This window comes from Astatotilapia calliptera, chromosome 7, assembly GCF_900246225.1.
Source record: "Astatotilapia calliptera chromosome 7, fAstCal1.2, whole genome shotgun sequence".
NCBI classification, from domain to species: domain Eukaryota; kingdom Metazoa; phylum Chordata; class Actinopteri; order Cichliformes; family Cichlidae; genus Astatotilapia; species Astatotilapia calliptera.
In genome coordinates this window covers 16,436,292-16,460,845 of record NC_039308.1, presented here as the reverse complement: position 1 = coordinate 16,460,845, position 24,554 = coordinate 16,436,292, and the positions used below count along the sequence as shown (strand labels likewise).

The 24,554-nt window shown below is 40.2% G+C and overlaps 1 protein-coding gene across 1 annotated transcript; it reads left to right on the top strand.

Moving 5' to 3' along the window:
- Window positions 1–1,887: 1,887 nt before the first annotated feature.
- usp20 (ubiquitin specific peptidase 20) lies at window positions 1,888–19,094 on the top strand. Its single transcript, XM_026173361.1, has 26 exons — window positions 1,888–2,282; window positions 2,403–2,498; window positions 2,612–2,719; window positions 2,875–2,928; window positions 3,225–3,287; window positions 3,373–3,513; window positions 3,651–3,753; window positions 3,964–4,033; window positions 4,205–4,318; window positions 4,426–4,504; window positions 5,507–6,023; window positions 6,159–6,308; window positions 7,008–7,120; window positions 7,373–7,545; window positions 12,010–12,104; window positions 12,192–12,225; window positions 12,318–12,363; window positions 12,512–12,692; window positions 12,824–12,950; window positions 13,035–13,204; window positions 13,373–13,454; window positions 14,404–14,512; window positions 14,597–14,699; window positions 14,776–14,844; window positions 14,927–15,095; window positions 16,321–19,094. The coding sequence occupies exons 3-25, from the start codon at window positions 2,642–2,644 to the stop codon at window positions 15,082–15,084; spliced, it is 2,829 nt and encodes a 942-aa protein (XP_026029146.1). The 5' UTR covers window positions 1,888–2,282; window positions 2,403–2,498; window positions 2,612–2,641; the 3' UTR covers window positions 15,085–15,095; window positions 16,321–19,094.
- The last annotated feature ends 5,460 nt before the right edge of the window (window positions 19,095–24,554 follow it).

Genomic DNA, 24,554 nt, shown 5'->3' with positions numbered 1-24,554 from the left:
ATTCATCGTTGATACCGTTCCAAGGTCCGTTGCCATAAAATCTGTCTCAAAATGGTCTTCTTCCGTCCCCACTCTCACAGACCCAAGACGTGTCTTCTACTTTGAAGTTTTTGTAGCAATATTGGGTTTACCAAAAAACGGTCTATCAGATTCTCAGGATTGTCTATTGTTGTTTGTTTGGTATTGTCTGATCCTGGTCCCTCGTTTCCCTGTGTACATGTAAGGGTGTGTGTGCTGTGATGTTCGGGTTTTGCTGCCACACCAGGCCTTGAGAGTCTTCCCGCCTTAGAGCCAGCCACACCTGGAGTAATCACATTCAAATCAAATCAAATCAAATTCAAATTTTATTTGTCACATACACAGTCATACACAGTACGATATGCAGTAAAATGCTTACACAACTGCTCATGACCTAAAGAAAAAAAGAAAAGGCTATGAATAAGATAGGAAATAAATACGAAAATTAAAAAGGATAAATTTAACTAGGAAGGAATAAAATAAAATAAAATATAAAAATTAAAGTTAAAAATGAAATAACTGTACAACACAAATTAGAATGAAGGGTAAATTTAACTGGGAAAGAATAAGATAAAATATATAAGTTAAAATTGAAAAGAAAATAACTGTACAACAAAATACACAATACACAGTATAGAAATATATAAGAATGTATGAAGAAATATAAATATATATATACAATAACAGCAGCCGTACAAGTATTAAATGGAAATGAAGAAATATAATGTCCAGTGTTGTGCAATCCACATTTGTAAGTGTCTTGTGCAGTGGAAATATCACCTATTACTGATCAGCCTTGTCAAGGAAGCACTACTTAAGAGAGTAGCGGAGCAGTGCTAGGCGCAGGTTCGTTGTATTAGGAACACAGTTCTCCTGCTCATAAGGTGAAGATGTACTAACTGAAGTGTCTCTTGTTTCCAGGAGGATTGCAGAAACGTGTGGCGGGAGCTGGGCACCTATGTACATAGACTCAGAGGATAGAGGAACATTTACCGTGGACCACGGAGGAAAATCACTGCATGGGAATTGAGGAACTGTCGCACAGAGAACTCACACACTGTGAATTATTAGTACTTTTGTTGGTATTCTTTGCTGTAAATAAACACATTGTCTACATTCAGAAAGTCCTGCATTTGGGTCCTACTTCTGCCAAACCGTGACACTGTTGTTGGGACTGCTGTCCCCTTCCCCAGACTCACTTTTAAAACATCATTTAAGTACTACATTTTATATTTATTTTGGGATTTCACTGCATAACATTAACATTTGCTTGATAATTTCGGCTAAGATGCCCTGATGAATATATATTTGGTGTCCTGACAGCTGCATAGAAAAAAGCACTCACGTGACATTTATACTATGGAAAGGACTACTTTCTTTCTCTTAAGAAAAATGATTTTGATTAAAACTGTGGGATAAGTGGGTCAAATATGGTAAACCTGTAAAATTATATTTTGTGCAGGTCCTAGGTGAATTTCATGTATGTTATTTTAATCTACTTATTTGTTTATTTTTTTGTATCTATACAAAAAATATTGTATATATGTTCATATATTACTTAGTGCCTGAACCTATCTCCACTCATAATCTGTGTAAAGAAATCTTTGAATGCCAGAGGCCAAACATTACTCTAGCTTCATTTAAATTGTCTGAAATTGTGAAAAGAAAATGTGACAAATATGAGCCCCGTACAAAAAACAAAAGAACAAAACAAAACCAAACAATCAAACAAGAAAAACTAAACTAAACAAGAAAAGACAAATGGGGAAGGAGACACACTCGTTTTTTCACGGCACTGTAAACAGTCAACCGATGGACTCGAGGGACCCATTTAACTTACGTACCTCTGACATACGTACAGTATTATGTCACTTCCGTAAATAGGGACTTTTACGAAATCGAAGCGCACTTTGCGGTTTATGAATCTGAATGTATCTATATATACAAATAAAATAGTTATGAATCAAATGTTAATCAGGAAACAGATCTATTATTAAAAAAGAAGAGAGCCTTCATTTTCATCAGCGGAACTGAATTTGCATGTGCTGACCTAACGGTGGCCGGGGCTGACGTCTCCTCCTTCAGCCTGACGTCGTCCCCAGTGGTCGTGCGTGCCGTGCCGGGCCTCTCTGCAGATGGAGGTGGCGCGGGGGGGAGGTTGTTTGGGGATGGTTTGCCGGGATATCGCGTCACCTCCTCGGTGTCTTGCTAGCATACTGTCACCTGCTCGCATTCAGCACGAGCTGTTTGCACGGACATGAAAAGTAAGATTTCGGGTCGCGGTAGCCGCTCCTGTTTGTGAGCCCTTTGTAAAGCACGTCGCTGCGGGCCAGGAGATGTTTCGTGAGCTTTGGTGGGTAAACAGAAGGCCTTTACCTTTGCAGGGTTGACAGCTTCTGTTTAGGGGCTTGTTGTCTTCGCGGTAATGACAGACTACAGCTGCTGCTGCATCTGCTTTTGAGCTATCAGCCAGAGACGAGGTGAGTGCGATGTCTGTCTGTGTATTTGGTGTTGAGGTGATGGAGCTAGCGTTAGCTTACAGCAGCCCCTTTCTGAAGACTTTATTGCTATTAATGGCCTGTCACGTTTGCAGACGTCCACCAGAAGAAGATAGTTGGTAACTATGGCTGAACAAGACGTTTGCCTCCACCTCGATTCAATAGGCGAGGTGACAAAGGAGGACCTTCTGCAGAAGTCTAAGGTGCGCTTTTCATACAGTGAAGCTGCTGTCAGATGTAAAATATACCCTGTTGTGGATGGCGACTGAAATAAGCACTTCAGCTGTGTTGTGCTCATGTAATATCCATGCATATAAACTTCTTCTTCTTTACTATGTTGTGTTAATATTGCCTGTAGGGAACTTGTCAGTCATGTGGAGCTGGTGGTCCAAACCTGTGGGCCTGTCTACAGGTAAGGTTAGGACTTAGATCCTGTTAAATACCTTACGTTATTATCTCAAATAGTTAGCTATAAAGCTAAAAGGTGGCTTAACTTCTAAGCCAACACTGCGCTTAGCATATATCATCAGAGACTGGAGGGCCAGGTGAATGCTGTATAATTAATGTTAGCGTGGAGTATAAATGTGCTTAAAAATGCAGTTCCTCTTCAGTTCAGGAAAGCGATAAAGGGTGTTGATTGATTTTTGGATTCTGAACAGAGAAGCAAAAAGGAAGGAGATCCTATCTTACATTGTGTCTGATTTGCAGAATGACTGCCCGTATGTCGGGTGCGGAGAGTCCTACTCTGATCACAGCACCCTGCATGCACAGGTACGGCCCTTTCATACAAAATTTATTTGCAAGCCCCTTTTTTTAAATTAGTAGTCTATAAGCAGATTGTGTGCTTCCTTTTTAGGCTAAGAAGCACAACCTTACCGTGAATCTGACAACGTTCAGGATCTGGTGTTATGTGTGTGAGCGAGAGGTGTTTCTGGAGCACAGGCCGGCCCTGGTGCCCGTAGCTGCTGCAGCACACCTCTGTAAAGCTACAGAGCAGGTATGAGTTCAACCCAGCTCATGTTTTTATGTTAAGTGTCTTACTAGTGGAATTTACATTTTAACATAAGAACAAGAAATACACACACACACACACACACACAAGATGCTTATAATATTTGTTTATTCTCTTTCTAGGAAACCTCTCCCCAGACAGTTGGTCACCCACTCAAAGCGGTACCGATTGCTGTGGCCGAAGAAGAAGGCTCAGAGTCAGAAGAGGATGAGCTTAAACCCAGAGGTATATATGCATGCATGCTTGATCAGCTTCAAACATTTCTAGACTGGTGGTCAAAGTTGCCCTGGTTTCTTTTTATTCAGGCCTTGAAGGTTTTTCTTTTCTCTCTGACTTGTACAGCAGTCTTTATGTCTAAGATGTTTAGTTTGAACGCTTTCTGAGAGGATAAAGTGTTTCATGATTGGTGATCTTTTTTTGGATCTTTGTTTGTAGGGTTGACAGGAATGAAAAACATTGGAAATTCCTGCTACATGAACGCAGCTCTTCAAGCCCTGTCCAACTGGTGCGTGCTTTTCCTCCTAAAATGTAGAACAACTTTAATGTTTGTTTTGGTTTTAATCAGGTTAATCATTGGACATATTTCAGTCAAACAATAAAGCTTCTCTTTTGTTTTACATCTACTACTAATGTTAGAGGTGCTTTAACCTCAGCTGTCCCTCTGCCCCCTCATTAGCCCTCCTCTCACTCAGTTTTTTCTGGACTGCGGTGGATTGGTAAGGACTGACAAGAAGCCTGCTTTGTGTAAGAGCTACCAGAAACTCATCTCAGAACTCTGGCATAAAAAACGGTAATTAAAGCATCACAGTGATTGTATGTAAACTGGACAACAAACTAGTGTTTAGTCATTAAAATGAAAACATAATTGCATGTCTCTTATTACTGCTCCCCTCTCAGGCCCAGCTATGTTGTCCCTACCAGCCTGTCCCACGGCATCAAACTGGTGAACCCCATGTTTCGTGGTTACGCTCAGCAGGTAGGGCTGTCCGCCCGGCATGCTTCAACAGCATCTTGACACTGTCCTTTTATTGGATTTTATATCATTAAACCCTTGGATTTGCAAAAAATGCTTTTCACAAGATTACTCGGTTGTGTATTTTAAAGTGCAGTCCATTATTTTTGAATCAGTTTTAAATCTGCAGTTTGTCTCCCCCTTGTGGCAGTTAAAGCAAGTACACAAACATGGTTGATTGGCCTTTGACAAAGAGAAATCCACATTAGTGTTAATTCCTGTTTTCCTTTATCTTTAATCACTTTCATTGTTAGACTACAAGCCTTCCGTCAAATGCCATTTGTCTGGAGGGGGAACTAGACAAAGTAATAGGAAATGGATTTTTTTTCTTTTAACATAAAGACAGGAATTGAATTTCCCTTTCCCTTCTGAGAGGCTGCTTAATCTGAAAGATAACTGCTCCTTGGAATAACACAGGCTTACTTCTGTTGTTCTGTATTCCTTCCGATATTTGAGATACCTGAAGAGCCGAGGGGCTTCATTTTACCAGCCAGTTGATGGTGTATGCATGTCCTTGACAATCATCACGCACTTGTATAGCCCCCTAGTTAAAGAGAAGGCGCAGCTGACAGTGCAGTCTCACAGGGTAGTCGGTCGGGAGACCCAACTCTTGAGCCACGATCGCCCTAAGGATAAACTTCAAGTCAGACTTAGTATTTTAGTTTGTCTGATCCTATTTAAAGAGAAAATGCAGACAGTCACACAGTATCGAGATATCTCCAATCCAGTTTCTTGTTATTTTTTCCATATTTTCTCGGTGGCTTAGTTAATGTTTGATTTGTCTGTTTACGCAGTGGCTGTGATTGGCACATGGTATCTCGCTAATGTGCAAACCGATTTCTTGTTACTCCAATGTTTCTGTCTTTTTGCTTGCAATATTTGTGTTTATCTATTGTCCATTTACAAATGTTCTCTGTGAATGCGGCCCTATCCATGCAGTTAATATGAGGTTTCTGTGTTGTCCAGGACACTCAGGAGTTCTTGCGCTGTCTGATGGACCAGCTACACGAAGAGCTGAAGGAGCCTCTGTCGGAGTGTAGCGTGGGCTACGACGGGAGCGACGGGGAGGACAGAAGAGACGGAGACCGCTCCCCCTCTGAGGATGAGTTCCTCTCCTGTGACTCTGGCTCCAGTAGTGACCGAGGGGAGGGAGGAGGGGTGGGTGACAGCGAGCTGCTCATCCAGGATGAGTGTGATGGGATACGGTCACCGGCAGGTGGAATGGGGGACGTCAGTAGTGGTACAGTGATCTCTGAGAAGGAGAGGCTTAAAGAAAGGAGGTTACCCGGCTCCCCGCTCCATGGAGGCTCACAAGAGATGGATGAAGATGCTGATGTGGACACAGCAGTTGAGGAAGGGTTTCCAGAAAGGAGGGCGGAGGATGAAGAGGAGCCTGCAGCCCCAAACACAGAGGTCCAAAGTCAGGAAAACCATCAGACGTCTAACACAGGGCAAAGTCAAGTCCCGAGCAACAACAGCTCAGGTACAAGACCAGCAGGAATACAGTGATTTTATATATTTATATATCTATATATTTATATATTGGATTATTCAGTTATGTATTGTAGAATATCATCAGTTATCATTAAGTTTGTGTTTCCACTGTGATGTTTTCTAGAGCCAGACAATGAAGCATCGATGACCCAGCCCCAGTCCACTCCCTGCAGTCCTGTGCGCACCCTTCAAGAGCTGCATCCCAAACTGTCCTCCAGTCCCCCCCGGTCCAGCCCTCTCCGCTCTTCAGGACCTGCATACTCCTTCAAAAAAGGTGAGAAAATTTCTCATAGACTGCTCAAGATGCTTCACAATTTTAACAGAGTCCCCAGGTTGAGAAACATTTGCCTCGGTAAAACACATTTTTACCGCACTACCGTGGTAGTCGCATGTACAGAACTGTAAGTAAACAACATAGGATGCTTCTTAATGTTTCACATATGAAGCAGGCGAGTCTTTGCCTGTAGAATCACACTGTCCAAAGTGGAGTTCTTGAGTCTTTCTAAGTTTTTTATTTTTGGAGATGTTGGCTGCTTTTACACTCATTTTCACTCCAAGGTTTAGGTCAGGTGACTGTGGAGGCTCACGTGACTCGTGTATCATTCAAACCGTCAGTCGGTTGAAAAAAACCCACATAATTTATTCCCATTTCTTTGGCTGAATTTAAAATGTCAATGATAACACAGTTTGATAGGCATAAAGTAGTACTTTGACACATATTAGCTGAAAACTTGGGATGTCTCATCATGGTGTGCAGTGTGGCCTTTAAAAAATGAGAAAACTGGACAAGTGAAGGATGAATGAATTAGTGGCAGGCATTAAAAGGTATGTGTAGCTGATGAATAGTATCTGAAAGTCATTTTCAGTTTGAGTATACACAGTTACAAAGATGTTAGTTAAGGTGGCACTCTTTGAGATGCTCTCTGCCTTTGTCTTCTGAAGCCAGCCCTCCCTCCCATCATGTGTCTTCCAGCTCAGCTGCTGCTCAGTGCCAGGAAGAAAAAACAGTCTCACTATCGCAGTGTGATCTCGGACATCTTTGATGGTTCGATCCTCAGTCTAGTCCAGTGTTTGACCTGTGACAGGGTAAGATGCACTTCACATATTTGAACACAAGGGGGAGGTAGAGTATACGCTTGATAAAATATGTTTATTTGTTAAATTATATTACATTTCCTATCAAAGCAGGTTTAAATGAAATGAAGTGACTTGTGCAATTATTTCATTTCAGTATTATACAGACTTTTTTGTGTAATTAGAGTGATTAAAACACATTCATAATTGCTCTTTTACTGCTAGAGGTATGCTGTTTAAACTGGTTCTCTGAATTTGGTACAGGTCTCAACTACAGTGGAAACCTTCCAGGACTTATCCCTCCCTATTCCTGGTAAAGAAGACCTAGCAAAGCTCCATTCATCCATCCATCAGAACCTGCCGGTGAAGACTGGTGTGTGCCCTGACACTTACGGCTCGCAGGGGTGGATCTCCTACATCATGGACTCCATACGGCGGTCAGTGAATGAAATATAATTGAAAAAGGCTGAGACGACGTTTGCATGTTTGACCCTTAGTTGTGCATAATGTTGACTGCTGATGTTACCGATATACTTTTAATCTGGTATGTTTCTGACTTTAGTTTCCTGTAACTTCAGATGTAGTTAGATAAGCTTTCTATATGCCTGCAAGGTAACATTTTTACAGAATTAACAGCGAGTAGAAACTTGCTTGGCCTGTCGGTATTTCCTGAAAACGAATCATAAAACTACAAAAGCTTCTTATTTAGCTAGTCTTTTCAGTAGGTGCTGCAACACGTGTCTGTGTGTTCGATGATGAAGATGAACGCATGTGCTATGCCAGATCTATAAACTAAATAGATCTAAAAAATGAATAGTTTATTTCCTCTAACTAGCAATCACTTTGCTAGTTAGAGGAAGTGTATTGCAGGTGATGCCTCATAGATAACTTCCTTCAATGATTTATCACATTTTTTTCTGAAAATGTGCTGATAAACAGATAAAGTTTGTGTGTAGGACATGTAGAGAGGCCATCTAGAGTCACTCAGTTACTCATTGGTTGGACAGATTTGGTAAACTTAAGGTGGCTCTGAAAAGCACTACACTTACACTTTTCAGCAAAAATACTCTGGATAGTGACGTCACACGGTTGCACCGCATCGAGTTAACAGTTAGCAGTGCCCTGGAAATGGGTTCTGTTCAACCTTTCCAGTTTGAACCAGAACAATCTGAGAGAGGATGAAAATAGTCAACCAATACTTAGTTTAGATGAAGATGAAAACAATCCGTCACACAAGGATGTGAAAGTGAGGGAAAACTACTGGTGTCTATGCAGCTACTGCTTGCCAGTGGCAATGGTGTCGTGCCAAATTATGCATCCATGACAGGGACCCAGAGTGCACTGAGAAGTAAATAACAATGGCGGCCTACTGGTAAATCGGTTTTGTATAAAATGTGCCTGAAAGGAAAACATTTGGCGTATTTTAATACCACATATATGTTATTGGAAGCACAGTGCATATTTTAGCGCAAACATGTGTTAATAGCCGGGGTTCCCTTTAAAAGCTACTCCTTTGATTTCATAATAACACTCAAGCAATGGTGGAAGAGGGCTTTTATTGTTTAACCCAGATTTATTCTCTTTTTAAAAAATTCTGCTGACTTAGAGCATCTTTGAACTCATTACTGTTTTTGTTTTTTGGCTTAAAACATTACTGTATTTCCCGGACTACAAAGCGCACCTGAATATCAGAATCAGAATCAGAATACTTTATTGATCCCTGGGGGAAATTATTTTTTGTTACAGTGCTCCATTATAAACCAACATTAAGACAAGACAGACAATACACTAACTAAGAATAGTACAATATATACATATATATACATACATACATACATAAGTCACTCATAAATAAATAGCTGAAAAAGAAACATGTGTAGTTATAGCAGCAAACAGTGTGTTAAGTATTAGCCGCACAAGCTAAAATCAGGGGAAAATCCTGTTTTGTACATACATTAGCCGCACCTGACTAAAAGCCGCAGGTGTTTCAATGTTGACTTATCATATGTAAGAGAATATACACAAAGGGAATTGTCAGGAAAGAGATGGCTGTTTGGAGACATCACTTTTATTAATATTTTGAAAAACAAGTTACGGGTACATATTTGCACAACTTTTTAGGTATATGTAAAAGTAGCGGTAATTACAAGTACGAAACATGTGCTGTGCTTCATAAACGAGTAACAAATGTAGTACATAACAATAACCTACAGCACACCAGAAAAATAGATTCGGCCTACCTTTTAGGCTCAGGTGCAGTGACACGGCTTTAACAAGAAGAAAAGTCAGTCATTCACCCATCTTTCTCTTCTTCCTGCGCTCTAAAACCACCAAAGTCCTCTTCTCCAGTGTCGGATACTAACAGGCTCAGGATGGCTTCGTCATCCACTCTCCGCTTCTCTCCTTTGTTGTCACTTTCAAAACCAAAGAAATCCTCGTTGTCAGTGTCAGAGTCGAACACCCTCTGAAGGGCCGTGGCGGTGTCCTCCTCTCCATCATGCAGCAGTCCAGCCCTTCGAAATCCGTTGGTGATCGTGGATGTTTTCACACTTTTCCACGCTGTCAGAATCCACCGGTGGAGTTGAGCATAACTTGCTTTTCGCAAGTTTATCGCCGCTCGTCATCCACGCCTCCCGCTGAACGCGTAGCGCTACTTTGAATTTTGTTTTTCGCGCTACTTCGTACGGCACTACGTTGCCTGGCGGATGGACATGTGACCAACATACCACTCTTGAACCCCGATACTGTGTGTCTGATCATATGCCCTTCCGCCAGGCAACGTAGTGCCGTACAACAGCGGAACAAACAAAAAAATCGTCTTATGATATGACAAAACTCATGGATAATCCATAGAAAAGCCGCACCTGACTAAAAGCGGCAGGGTTCAACGCTTGTGGAAAAAGTAACGGCTTATAGCCCGATAATTACGGTACTCTTTTGGTTCGGTCTCATTGGTAAGTGTATTTTTCCAAAAATCACCATCAAACTACCTGTGCACGTATGTTGGCACTATACAGGCAGAGCATCCGGAGACTAAAGAGCCAGATATCTCCCTCAGGAAGGAGTGCAGATAAGATCTGACCTATAAGGTCATACTCCTACGCTTTGTTTGCGTCATCATAGCTCAAAAATTCATGTTCACATTACTACTCTGCTGTGATGGCACAGACTAGTTTATGAAGTCTTGTTTCAAAGCTTTGACTTTTACCTTCACGGCTGTTGCAATCTTGATATTATGGAAACAGAAGTGGCCGTGTTTTGACAATGCTGTTATCAGCTAACACAGGGGTCAGCTTTTTCCCCATGAGAAACCGGGACTGTTGTGGAGCGCTGCAGGTAGAAATATGAAGGACAGCAGACAGGTGATCATCACTGAGAGGGGATTTGTTAAACTTAGTCACTAAGCATATTTATTGACATATGAAGGTAGAGCCAAAGAGCGTCTTCTGATACACGGAAATCTCTCCTCTATGAGAGAGCAATAAAGATCCAGCAGTGATGATGATGTGAAATACTAATGATTCGGTGCTTTTGCTCTTGCAACATGGTTCATTTTTAGCAATGACTTACACAACACTTCCTGGTGTGCAAAAACATCAATTTCAGTTCTGTGTTCATTTCAGTCACTTTATCTTTCTTCAGATTTAGACAGCCATTCGTTGTAACACCTGCCAGTTTGTGCCGTTTCAGCTCCAGCCTATCCAAGCATGCGGTTACCGTCATGGACGAATCACTCCAGCTCCTCCATGATGTCAAACTCTCTTGTTTCACGTGTACATAGACTTATATTGGGCTGTGTTGCAGATATCACATTTCTCATCCGGTGGCAAGGAGGAAAAGTCAAAATTGTCTGCTTTGTTTTCAGCCGAAGCTTTAGATTTCCCCGAAATGTCCTCGTTCCTTCCTGTTAACAGTTTGCACATTTTCAAATGCTGTTTTATCAAGGTGTGTTAGTCCGGCCCAAAAAGTAAAAATATTCTTACTGAGAATATTTTTACTGTTTTTCAGTTGTTTTTGTGGGAACTCACAAAGCTGGTCTTGACCACCCCATACGTGGATGTTTAAAACTTTCACTCTCTAAAACAGTCAAGTTCTTCAAGTCTACGTGTTTCATCTTGTATTCATCTTTTCATCGTGGTGATTCAGTGGTGAATCACACTAATCTGCTCTACACAAACTAAGCATACAACTTTACCTCCAACTTCAGTAAATAAATTCTTAGAAGTCAAAGTCATTTTTAAAAACTACTTAAAAAACAGACATCCGCCTTCAAAATAAAAGCAACAAAATTACATTATGATTTGAAGCTATTCTCCAATGGAAATTTGGTGGTTACAATGGAAAACACTTGAGTGATTTATAATTATTTATATGAGTGCTTTTGGATGAATTGTTACTCCATTTTTTAGTTATTGGCAGGTAATTCTTATCAAATTAACCCAAAGTCGCCTCAGAAAGGGCGAGTGACTTCAGTTAGCTTTAATTAGCTCTGGTGGAGTCTTTGCAAAGACTCTAGTGATTATAGCGGACATCTGTAACCTTAAGATTTCCAGTTATTAAGTCACGCCCCCAATAACCTTAATTCTTAATACAATAAATATAATTTTGACTCGCTTTTGGAGCCAGCCCCAAACGGCCATTTCAAGGAATTGCAGTTTTCCAGATGTTCTAACTTTCACATCAGTCCATCCTCTAACTCACTTTGTTTTGTCTGAGAATCAAGCTTAAAGAATATTCAGGCTTATTAGTAAGAATGATTAAAAATGACTAATTGAAAAAGGGGAAACATTTTCACTATGTGATCAACTGCGCTGAAGTTTAGAGTTGCCTTTTAAAGCTAATATTTCTCCAGCTTGCTTTGGTTTTTTTTTGTTATGAGTATTTGTGTTTGTGTTGTGCAGGTTTGTAGTCTCATGTATCCCCAGTTGGTTTTGGGGGCCCATGGTAACACTAGAGGACTGCCTTGCTGCTTTTTTTGCTGCAGATGAACTCAAAGGTAATTGTGCTCTAATAATGCTCCAATACTAGCATAGTTTATATGTCAGAATTTTAATTTCCATTCATTTTCTTTGTTTTTTCCCAGGGGATAACATGTACAGCTGTGAGAGATGTAAAAAGTGCGTCAAATTAAATGCTTGAAATATATATCCTTGATTTAAAAGGAGAGTACTTGTATGCATTTATTCACACAGTGTTTTCTTTTCTACAGGTTGAGAAATGGTGTCAAATACTGCAAAGTGCTTAGACTTCCAGAGGTGCGGTTTTCTTTTCTTTTTTCTTTTTACTTTTTTTTTTTTTTTAGCTCAGCACTTTCTTTCAGTAGATAACACATCGGTTTCATTTGCAATCTGCTGCATAATGCCATCTTTAATTTCCTTGTTTTGTCCTGTATTTGCTGCATAGATTCTGTGCATTCACCTGAAACGTTTTCGGCACGAGGTCATGTATTCTTTCAAGATAAGCAGCCACGTGTCCTTCCCGCTCGAGGGCCTCGACATGCGACCTTTCCTGGCTAAAGAGAGTCCATCGCAAGTTACCACTTACGACTTGCTGTCAGTCATTTGCCACCATGGCACTGCAGGAAGTATGAGACCACAAAGTTTCCTGTTGATATATTATTTCCCCCGTGGGCAATATTTCTCACAGAGCGAGCAAAACACATATCCGATTAGCATCTGTCTCTAATATGTTTTGTCATGCTGTTTATGGGTGCAGGTGGGCACTACATAGCTTACTGTCAGAATGTAATCAACGGCCAGTGGTATGAGTTTGATGACCAGTATGTTACCGAAGTCCATGAGACGGTGGTGCAGAACGCAGAGGCTTATGTGTTGTTCTATAGGTGAGCAAAGGCGTCATTTACATAGACTCTACGCTAATTCGTCCAAGATGTGTTAAGTGATTTATTTCTATTGTACTCGTGCAGGAAAAGTAGCGAGGAGGCTGTGAGAGAGAGGCAGAAGGTGGTGGCTCTGGCCAATATGAAGGAGCCCAGCCTGCTGCAGTTTTACATCTCCAGAGAATGGCTCAACAAGTTCAACACCTTCGCTGAGCCAGGCCCCATCAGCAACCACACGTTTCTTTGTCAACATGGCGGTATGTGTGGTTAATAAGTCTCTTCTTTAAAATCAGAATTGCTCGCTTTACTTTCATGGCTCAGCCTGCAGCTTGGTATAAATATTTTTATTAAGTCGTCCACTGACTTGTCTTGATTAGAAAAACATGCCTGCACTGTCTTTATTAACGTGTTTCATCTCTGTGCAGGGATCCCTCCTAATAAATACCACTACATAGATGATCTGGTTGTGATTGTTCCCCAGAACGTGTGGGAATACCTTTACAACAGGTAAACGTGCTCCATGCTGCCAAACAAACCTCAGTATGACTATGTTACGACCTTGGCCTGGGATAACCTGGGCGTAACAAGAAATGTGATTTCCCCACTCCAACTCCACCCAAGAAAGAGCCAAAACACAGAGCAATTGCAAATGCTATGCAGCTATTTATTGACTTCAGCAGTGAGCTATGGCAATGAAACAAACAAAAGATCTCCAAAGGTCCCTAATCTTCCCTGACCAAATTAAGAGTCAAACAAAAGACAATTTGCTCACCTAAACCCCTATCCAGTAAACAAGAGAAAAGAGGTTTTAATGATTGAAGGCTTCTCACTCCTGTAGTGTTCAGTATATACAGTGAAACAGAACAAGTTGTCTGATTTACAAAACTATTTACACAGATCTCGACCAGCACTCTTGAAATCAGACACACAAAAGTGACAGTCACTTTGTGGCTGAGTTGCTTTGGTGCCAAGCACTTCTGCTTTGCAGTAATAGCACTTAGAACAAGGAGGTTGAGCTAGGAGGAAGGAAATGTCGCAAACTGACTTGTTCCAACGGTGGCATTGTATTACAGCACCACACTTGAATTCACTGAGCGCTTTAGAATGACCCACTCTTTCACCAACGTGTGTAAAGTCAAGCTGCGTGGTTAGGTGCTTGATTTTTATACCTGAAAAAGGTTGAAGAGGTGTCACTCAGTACTTTTGTCTGTATTAAAAAAGAAACCAGACGCTGCTGCTGTTTAGAATCAAAATGACCAAAACTGTCACTCGGCATAAGAGCTGAATGGTTATGTCATGTAGCAACATTGTTGACCACTTTGATTATATTAGGCAGCAGCACCCATTTAAAGATGACATGCATCTCAGCATTGATGTAAAGACCAACAAAAAGGCCTTATACTTCCTTATCAAATCATGTGTTAATCTCTCTGTTACGGATTTTTTCTGCTTTCAGCTTCGGAGGTGGCCCAGCAGTCAACCACCTCTACATGTGTGCAATCTGTCAGGTGGAGATTGAAGCTCTAGCTAAACGCAGAAAAACAGAAATTGACACCTTCATCAAGGTAAACGTGTGTGTTATGCAAAAGTTTACCTTTGTGCTAAAGTGTCTTTGTGTTGAATGAACTTTTTTTTTCTCTTGTGTGTAGCTGAACAAAGAGTTTCAAGCTGAGGAGGCTCCAACAGTGATCCTGTGTATCAGCATGCAGTGGTTCAGAGAGTGGGAGAGCTTTGTGAAGGGCAAAGACAATGGTACGATGAGTAGCAGCGCATTCGAGTTCCCATCTTTCTCTCTTTACCAAATACTTTTATACTTTCCTTTTCCCAGAGCCACCCGGTCCCATCGACAACAGTAAAATCGGTGTTATGAAAGGAGGACATATACAGCTAAAGCAAGGTAAGTCTGAGGAGGTTGAAAAGGACATAAAGGTAGAAAATCAATGTACTGTTTTTAGACATTGCGTGTTTTTTCACCACAGGTGCAGACTATGGTCAGATCTCAGAGGAGACTTGGCAGTACTTGTTGGGAATTTATGGCGGAGGCCCTGAGATTGCAGTGAGACAGACGGTGGCCCCGGCTGACCCCGACACCCTTCACGGAGAGAGGAAGATTGAGGCAGAGACGAGAGCACTTTGAGATAAAGAGAGGTTGGAATCTTTACACTTTGCTTCATTACTGTGCAAAACTTTTGAGACTGATGTTTTTGAATTTTTTAAAAGTGATCTTTAGCAATAGTTCTCTGGCCTCATTTTGAGTCCAGTCCTCGTACCTGACCATTTTCAGAGGAAATTTGTTTAATGTTTGTTGTTTAATTTTAAATTGTATCTTTAGGCACTTTGTTATTAGGAGCCTGTCACGAAGATTATTTGTTCCCATTTCCTTGAGTTGAATCTATAAAAAAACACCCCAAATCCAAACATAAGACAGTTACACAACACAGAGCTATTAGCTTTAAATTTGGCACATCTCCACATGGTGTGCAGTGTGTCCTAAAAAAAATTAAGGAACCTGGATAAAGACGACCTGGCAGGCCTCAAAAACGTGAAAAAATGGACCTAAAAGTTGCATCTGGACTTCATCTCCTGTTATCTGAAGTGGCTGAGGTGTGTGTAATTACACAGGAGCTGGAGTGAAAATCAGTGGCAACAGGTCTTATAAACAAAGGAATTCAGATTCTGTATTTTTGGTGTAAATTCTGATCACAGAGCAGGGGATCCACATTTAAAACTTATTATCAACATGTATGGTGGCGGTCAGAAGAGGTCCAACAGTGAGTGTCTACAGCCATCTGTAAAACACGGGGGAGTTGCTGCCTTGGTTTGTGGGATTTGTGATGAAACAAATATAATAAGTATTGTCAGATATTGATTCACCATGATATACCATCTAGAAAGTGTCTGATTGGTAACAGCTTCATCTTTTAGCAATAAGTGATTCAAAAATCGCAATAAAATGCCTCCTCAGAGCCCAGACCTCAACATTATTGAAGCAGCGTGGGATCATCTTGACAGAGAAGAGAACAAAAGGCCTGAAGCTCTGTTGCTGAACTTGTTAGAACTGTACAAACTCTGTATTTCCGTGTATGTTTGCAGGATTCAATAAATGTCTGGAATTTTTTTGGAAAATATATAGCAGTGAGAGGTGGCTCAAGACATTTGCACAACACTGTACTTATAAACATACATATCCCTATATATGCTGTATATACACAGAGTGGATTCAGGTATGCCTTTTAGTGTATTTGGGTAAATCAGCAGAAAGAAGGATATCTGGTCTCTTAACTGCTATAAATCCAAAATATAGAGTTGGAGATGATGCCTCACTAAGGGTCTGCTCATTCTCAAACTGTTTCTCAACTTTTATCATCCCCAGGTCTTCTGAGCCCTTTTTCCACTCTTGTCCTCACAGGAAGCTGAGGAATTTGCACCACGGTGAAGAAGCCCCATCTTGAGCACTTTGTAAATGTAGCAGCATGTTATTCTGAAGCCATGTTGCAGCAAGAGAAAACGCTACCTAAAAACAACACGGTTTATTTGTTGGATAACTTTGATCCTTAATGTTGAGGTGTACAAATAAGATGTTGTCACATCCCTGGAGCTGTTTTTGGTAGCTGTGGTGTCTCAGTGGCCGCTGTAGTGACATGGTGTTGTATAATGCTAAACGGGCAGACGGCTGCAAGTATTACAAGACGAAATGCTGCGGAGAATAGAATTACAGTGTGTTGCTTTTGAGGACTTCTCTTCTTCCCTGGAAGCAAACCCAGAGACATTAACAGTGCTTTTTGTTATTTAGTTACATATCAGCAGGTACGGCCATGACGAGAGGGATGTCAGATAAATCACAGTCGGACACTTTGATCTTTAAAGGGGACATATTATGCATATCTACTTTGTTTTTCCACAAAAGATGGCAAAAGAGCATCTCTAGAGATATTGCATGTAGTTACATACAGGCCCCACTGGTGAATAGATGCACCTGAATACAACAGACCTGCCCCGGTGTACATTTCTGTGTTTTCATGTCACCTTTACTGCTTTAGTCCAAGCTCAGCTCGGTCCTTTACGTCTCTTTGCATCTCTCCTCATCGCACCCTGTACTGCATTTCAGCACGTTTAAAATCCCACTACAGCTGACCTCATTTACATAATCTTCAGTTTTTGTTTACAGACAATGAAATGAGTGTGAAATATGAAGACACAAACTACAACCTGGCTTGTAACCTGTCGCCAGTTATGAGCCAGTTTTTAAAGCTGCATTGCTAAAGTTTCAGTTTTTGAATTGATCCATGGTTCATAATCATGAGCTCAAATCAGTGGTTGTTTGTGATTGCTTTGTGTTGCATGTAAAATGATCACACTGAGAATGATAGAAACATCAGAGTCTCTCATTCACGTCTATGTGGCACACTGTGCTGTACTGCTCTCACTGGGTGGTGCTTTCGGCTGCTCCCGTGTGTGTCTTACAGACCACTTCCTGAAAAGGAGATTGGGCACCAGCAGCACTTTTAATTTAAAGCTACAGGCACTGAAAGCGTCTGTTGAAAACTGGGGGTATAAGCTGAACCTTAAACATTTCGGGGACATGTAAAGCCTGCATCAACATGTTAAAGTGGTATATAATATGTCCTCTTTAAAAGCACTCAGGACTGTGGGTCTTTTCAGGTTTGAATTTGTTTAAAAGGGTTTACAGACTACAAAAATGCATGTTCCAAAAGACTTTGGGTATAAATGCATGAAAAAAAAGTTGTTTTTTTTTTGTTCTTCTTTGCTCAAGTGAGGACATTTCACTGACAGGTTGAGTTTTTTTTTATTTTTTATTTTTATACCCCAAACAGACAACCCGTTATCTTTTTGTGTGCTCAAAATGATCGAAGTGTTGACTCGCTTCTGTTTAGTTTACGCAAGCAGCTATCAATACTTAGGAGTTTATGAATATTAACAGATGGAAATTTGGAAATGGGAATTTTCATGGGGCATAAACAGAAAGTTGAGCGTGAGAGAGGATTAATGAAGAGAATCTTGTGCAACAAAACATCAGAGCTGGTTTTTATGACGAGAAGAGACAGAAGCTTTTGATTTCTAAGTGTAAATTAACTTTGAGATGCCTGTTATTACAATAGACCATTATGCAGTATTTGTTTAAAGGGCAGTATTAAGTACAAAGTGCTTTTTCCCACCATCTTCTAAAAATTTAGCAGAAATAACACAACAGCTTCACAAACAGATATCACATATGCAAAAAAAAGAAGAAAAGAAACATGTCGCACCAATAAGGTTACTCCTTATACTGATTCGGTGTATGTATACTTTTTTTTATTATTATTATTTTGTTTTATACTACTGTGCAATGTTTGGACTCCAATCTGAAGGTGGTAAATAAAAAAAAAACCTTGTAAAAATTTAGCATAAGTATAAAATGTTAGATATTTTCCTGAAGTGTGCAATTCATGTTGCAGAAATGCAAGAGAGATAATTCGATAACAAATCTGTAAGAAGCTTAGCTAAGTAAACTTAGTCATCCTCTTTCTCATTTCAGATAAACCACACGCTTGCCTTTTTTGTTCTTTTTAAAAAATAAATAAATAATGGAACCCTGACCCTTGCCAAACGTTGCCCCCACATTTTAAGTAGTTAATGCTTGGCATTATTTTAATAAGCTAATTCTTTCCCTTTAATATATTAGACTACATTACATTATATTAGTCTAGTCTACTGTCAGTTAATAATAATCAGGTTTAGAAATGGTGTTAATGAGCTATTACATGCTTCTTCTTTTTTTTGTCAATTTACATGACATGAAGTCTCCATAGGTGTTTTTCATAAAGTGTCAGTGCATATACATTGCTTTTAAATCTCTATTTTATCAGTAATCATTAAGGGAGAAATTATATGTATTAGACTGGCAGTGAAAAACCTCCAGAAGTAGACTGTGGGTAAATGTTGCAACTCAGCTGATGCCGGTTTAAAAGTAGCTAGAAGTACTTTGATAACGAAATTTTCAGGGCCAAATGACTGAAAATAATAGTGAGGGCTTATTTAATCTTTTATGTAAGATGAAGGTGCAAAGTGGTGTTTGTTCCAGAGTGTTCCCCGTTCTGTGTCATTTGCTTTTTTTTAAAAAATAAAAAATTCCTCTAAGTGAAATTACTATTTTTCCCTGATGACGAGTTCACCCACACATATTTGGGAGTAATCGTCTGAATTTCTTCACATTTGTATCAAGGAATCATTTTTGGCTATAATTTGAGGCATAACAGATGGGTCTCAATAATAGAGTATGATCATTCACCCCGGTTGCGTTTGCCAAATAGAAGAGCCAAAATAGAGGCACAGGACAAATTGACAGTGAATTCAACCATAAAGCCAAAACTGGCTCACCTCTGTACATGTAGTTATATATCTAGGTTTCCAATAAAATCAAAGTTAATGTTTGTTTGTTTTTTTGGGGGGTGGAGAATTAATGGTCAACCAGGGCTCCACCAGAGTCCAGGTACAGAAGTGGTAGATTGTTTCTGGCTGGGTGGGCTCAGATCACTTCTATCGCTTGGTAGATCATATGGTCCTTCTGACTTCATTAGGTGGTGACCTTCTGCTAGGATGGTTCTCAGTTCATCCAAATTATTGTAGTTAAAGGAGCTTGGAAAGAAAACCGTCTGGACTTCTTTAAGTTTCCTTAAAAACATCTCACCTCTTATCCGAGAAGCTTCTCTAGTTCTAAGAGCAATTGGTGAAGAGTGAAGAGTAGAAGAGCCACCTCGACAAGACAAGACTCAGCTATTCATCTGCATTTAAAGGACACAGGTCTCTCTTTTGAAGATGCCAATGTTCACATTTCGGACAGAGAAGACAGATGGTTTGAAAGAAGAGCGAAGGAAGCATCTATGTCCACTGTGAACGACCATCTTTGAACAGAGGCGGTGGTTTAAGACACCAACAGTCTGCCATCTATAATCCAGTTTTGAGAACCCTTCCCAGACGCCTTAACGACCACTCACATCCTGAGCCATTTGACCTCAGTAAATCACCTGATAGGGTGGGGCTTAGTCTCACAGTGGGTTCACCTGAAACATTGACTGATTGTGCCTCACACCCGCTTTCAAAGGTGTGGGGCAGAGGATCAACAGGGGGTCCACGACCCTCTTGGGGACACTCCCAATAGGGCTTAAAATCTGGAACTCTCCACCATTTGCTCTTAGAACTGAAGAAGCTTCTTGGATGAGAGGTGAAAAGTCTTCAAGGAAACTTAAAGAAGTCCAGACACTTTGTTTTCAAGCGCCATACATTGCGCTAGGACGATTTGGAGCTGGGATGACATTTGGCACTTCCAAGTTTGAGGCCACAGTTCCCAACCGAAAAAGGGTGCAGGTCTCTTTCCACTTTGGAAAGTAGTTTCTCCCATAGGGGAGTTCAAGTATCTTTAGATCTAGAGAATGGGAATAGCATATTGTCTGAAGAGATGCAGGTGCTGTACCGGTCTGTTGTGGTGAAGAAAGAAATGAGTGTAAAGGTGAAGCTGTAGATTTACTAGTCATGCTACATTTCTGTCCTCACCTATGGTTAGAGCTGGGCGTGAAGACCGAAAGAACGAGATTGTGGATACAAGCAGTGGAAATGAGCTTCCTCTGAAAGGTGTCTTGGCTTGCCATGGCTATTGAGTGGACTCACTACTGTGCATGTTCAGCTCTAAATTTTCCAGATTTCTAATATGTCATTCTGTGACATATCTACTTTAACCTTTTGGTTCCCGTGGCATTCTTGCCTTCCAGCTAAGTGAGGCGCCCCTTATCCAAAACAACTTCACATTTGGCACTGTGCTTGTATAGTCAGCAATACACCCATCCAATGTGAAACTTGATTGCGGAAATAGGCGACAGTAGTTCAGATAGACACAGATTCATCAATTATTTAAATTTTTTTATATTTAAAAAGACCTTGGACATTTTTACTCTCTAACAAGAAAGTAGAAATAGGGTTTCCCTTTAATGTGTTCGAGTCATCTTAGCAGAATAAAACAAAACTTTGACAAATACCGATCAAAAATTAAGTGTTTGATGTGTGCTTTTTCCCTTAATAATAGCTGGGGTAACTCTATCTGCACTATAGTCATCCTACTTTTGAATACAGTGCCTTCAATCCCCTACACACTGTTTGTTAAGGTGGGAAATTTCCCAACATTCATCCACCTTTACATTAGTCATGTATGTCTAGCAGTGTACTATTAACTCTAACAGCTTTATTTGTTTGGAAGCTCAATCGAGAAAGCTCTCATTCATGCAGAGATATTAAGGAAAGCGATGAGAACTCAGGAGGTAATCATTCCTTTGTTCTCCAGCTTTATATGAAAAACAACAGGAACCTTTGAACGGCGCGTCCTAACACATGATAGGCAGAATTACTTTTTTCCATTGTTTTGTTTACACCACTGATTTGTTCATTGTTTTCTAATGTGTTTTCTTTTAGCACATTTCCATGTTGTATCCACGAGAGGTGTTATTGGCGATATGTGTATTATGTTTAGATACATGTTTTTTTTTGTGGGGGGGGGGGAAGTGCAATGAAATAAAAGACAAATCTTAGTGCAATCTCAGCTCTATCATCAAAGATGTGCTTGACATGCTGACAGTCTGAACAGCTGACCTGAAGACTGGAGCGTTTTTTTTTTGTTTCATTTTTGTTTAAACTTTCTTTGCAGTGTAGAGAAATCGTGAATGGTGATTACTTAATTATCCTCATCTGTGAGTTTGTTTGTTTGTGTTACAGTGCGTAGCTACACGTGCAGAGTTTTCACTTCACTCAAAAATGTGGACAGTTAATCGGAAATGTTAAAACACACAACGGGATCTCATTGACTTTTGTTTTCTCTGTATCCTCTAATGTGTGGCTCGTGTGCTCATGCCAGTAGTGTTGCTTTGATAACGTGGGACCTAAGTGGTTGGCCTAAATTCAATGAGATGTCTTAATATCTGTATAACTGATGTAATAACTTATGACTAGTTTGATGATTAAAATTCCCTCGTATTACATTTGAAAATGCCAATTTTCTTTGGTGTGTGTGTGATGCAAGAAGGTACTGATGGTTGCTTTCAGCTGCTTTTTGGTAAATATTTGAAACCTCACTGACAATTGTTCAAGAGGAACACCAGTGGCCTGATTCCAGGACATTGGGTGTTCCTATCAGCCTCAAAAAACTGATGCAGCATTTTTACAGAGCTGTGCAAAAGTCCCCTCATTTCTTTATATTTCGCTAACAAGGAGCCAGACTGTCATGTAATTTTTTCAAGTGGTCTTGAGCAATAGTTCTCCAGATTTTTTTTTTCTATTTCACTATGTTCATGTGGTGTAGATAGGTTTTAGGCCTGCCACTTTTGTCGTCCACTTGTCCAGTTAAGAACACACCCTGCTTAGATACCATGCCAAGGTTTTGTCTAATGGCTCTTTAATATTGACTTTGTTGGTTCTTTGGAAATGGTCTGTCACATGTAGACACAGTGCTGGTTTGTTAGGTGCCTTTTTATGCTTGAAGAATTCATAGGCTAGTGTTATATGGCTTTGTTAAGGAAAATGTTCTAAAACACTTCTTCAGTAAAGACCCAGAGAAGAGAAACACACAGAACTTCTTGCTAGCAAGGGCAGTCTCCAGACTGAGAGACTCGCGCTGAGCACTGCCCCGGTCTTTATTTTGTACTTCTGTGTGTGTGTGTGTGTGTGTGTGTGTGTGTCCTGCTGATCAAAGGGTTATGAAAGCACAAAAGCTACATCCTTGGTCACAAAGAGGGTAGTCTCCCCCACCCTAGATGGTTCACCCTAGATAACACGGTGAGGAAGTCCAGCAGTTAAAACACTTAGACTAGAACAGACGTAGCTACGTTAATCCTACCATAAAACAATAAAACAAGGTACGAACTCTCATGCTCCTAGGATGTGGGGGTGAACACCCTAGAATGTTACAGACCTCCTAGGATGAGACATCCTTTCAATATGCCACCAACTATATACTTCTACATACAAATAATTACATGCAGCATTCTACCATATGCAAACTTATATCATTAAAAGATTATACTGACTACTAAGTACAATTTTCCATTGACAGGCTTAATAAAGAAACAAAAGAAAAAAAAACTCTAAATCTGTAAAAATGCTCACACACAAGGATTGGAGTGAAAACGAGTGAAAAAGCAGCCAGTGTCGTCGTTCCCCCCCCCCCCCCCCCCCCCACGTCTGGCTCCTTGAGGCAAAATATAAAGAAATGAGGGTGGTTCAAGACTTTTGCATTACTGTGAAGCAGGCTACACCGATAAGGCATAACATTATGACCAATGACAGGTGAAGTGAATAACACTCATTATCTCTTCATCATGGCACCTTTTAGTAGGGTCAAGGACCAACAAGGACCTAATTTTCAACTTCCTTATTCAGAAGGACAGTCGAATGAGGAAGTCGTTTTCATGGTTCTGTTAAAGGTACATCACATGTTAAATGTTTGGATGTGCTTGCATGAGTGTGTTCCCTCCCTACCAGCACATACCCTCTAATAATCACATTATCTACATTTTAAATTTGTACAAAAATGGACATTAAAACCTAATTTGCTCATTGACAAAGCACGGCTCTTTCTGCTGCTTTAAGTATTAATGCTAAGCTAACCTAATCAGATCAAGCTTGGAGTGGCATCAACCTTCTTATCGTCCATCCATCCATCCTAGCTGTCAGACCTTCTTACTATAAGGAAGCGAATTTTCCAAATCTTTTGCTTTGTAAAGATTTATGCTTGCTAAACAGAGGTTTATGCAAAAAATGCATTGAATGATGAGCAGTGAAGTTTCCATGCTTTTTAAGGGATGAACCAGTGATGGATTTCAAATGTAGCCACTTGGGATTGTGCCAAAATAATTACTTAAATGTGTCATTATTAGATTAAAATATCAAAACATTAAATTATTTAATGGTTTCTGTGTTGTAGTGCATCATAAATCTATTTAATCTAATCTAAACCTCACCCTTCAAAGTCAGGGGGCGGGGCTAACTCCAGGGTGGTCCAAGCCATTGCATTTTCTTTTTTCTTTTTTTTTAATACACATTTTCCCCAGTGTTTCTAGTTGTTTCTCAGTTCCAAGTACACAGAGTTTGTATTTGTGTACAAATACTTCCTGCCTGGCAAGTTGAAGACTCCAGACTTCTGAGGATGGCAGGACGCAGCCCACACGTTGATAGCAGCATATTTGATAACTAGAGCTTGGCTTCACTGTGCACTTCACTACCTTTTCATGCTTATGATTAATAGCTCTAATAGAAATAACACATAATTGACTGTATTACTTGTGTTCTTTTAAAATGTATGTGCAATTTTAAAGGCAAGAACTCAGCTATAGAAGGCACATGAATGTAAAATTATTTTGAGAGCCCAAAAATGCTAGACTGATTGGGAAGAAGGTGGTAAAGAACTGTACACCAGTATATTAAATTTGATGAAGACTGTTCACACAGATCAGATTAAAAAAAAATAAAAAATTCTAGTAAACTTTTAACAAACAGCTGCCATCTAGAAGACAGATAATTTGATAATTTCTGGAGCAGGCTTGACAGCGCTCTTCAGGGTATCCATGC

Coding starts and splice junctions, on each gene's coding strand:
- usp20 (XM_026173361.1), top strand. CDS start 2,642: ATGGCTGAACAAGACGTTTGCCTCCACCTCGATTCAATAGGCGAGGTG. Junction 7,121..7,372: donor AGTGTTTGACCTGTGACAGG/GTAAGATGCACT, acceptor AATTTGGTACAG/GTCTCAACTACAGTGGAAAC. Junction 12,105..12,191: donor TGCTGCAGATGAACTCAAAG/GTAATTGTGCTC, acceptor GTTTTTTCCCAG/GGGATAACATGTACAGCTGT.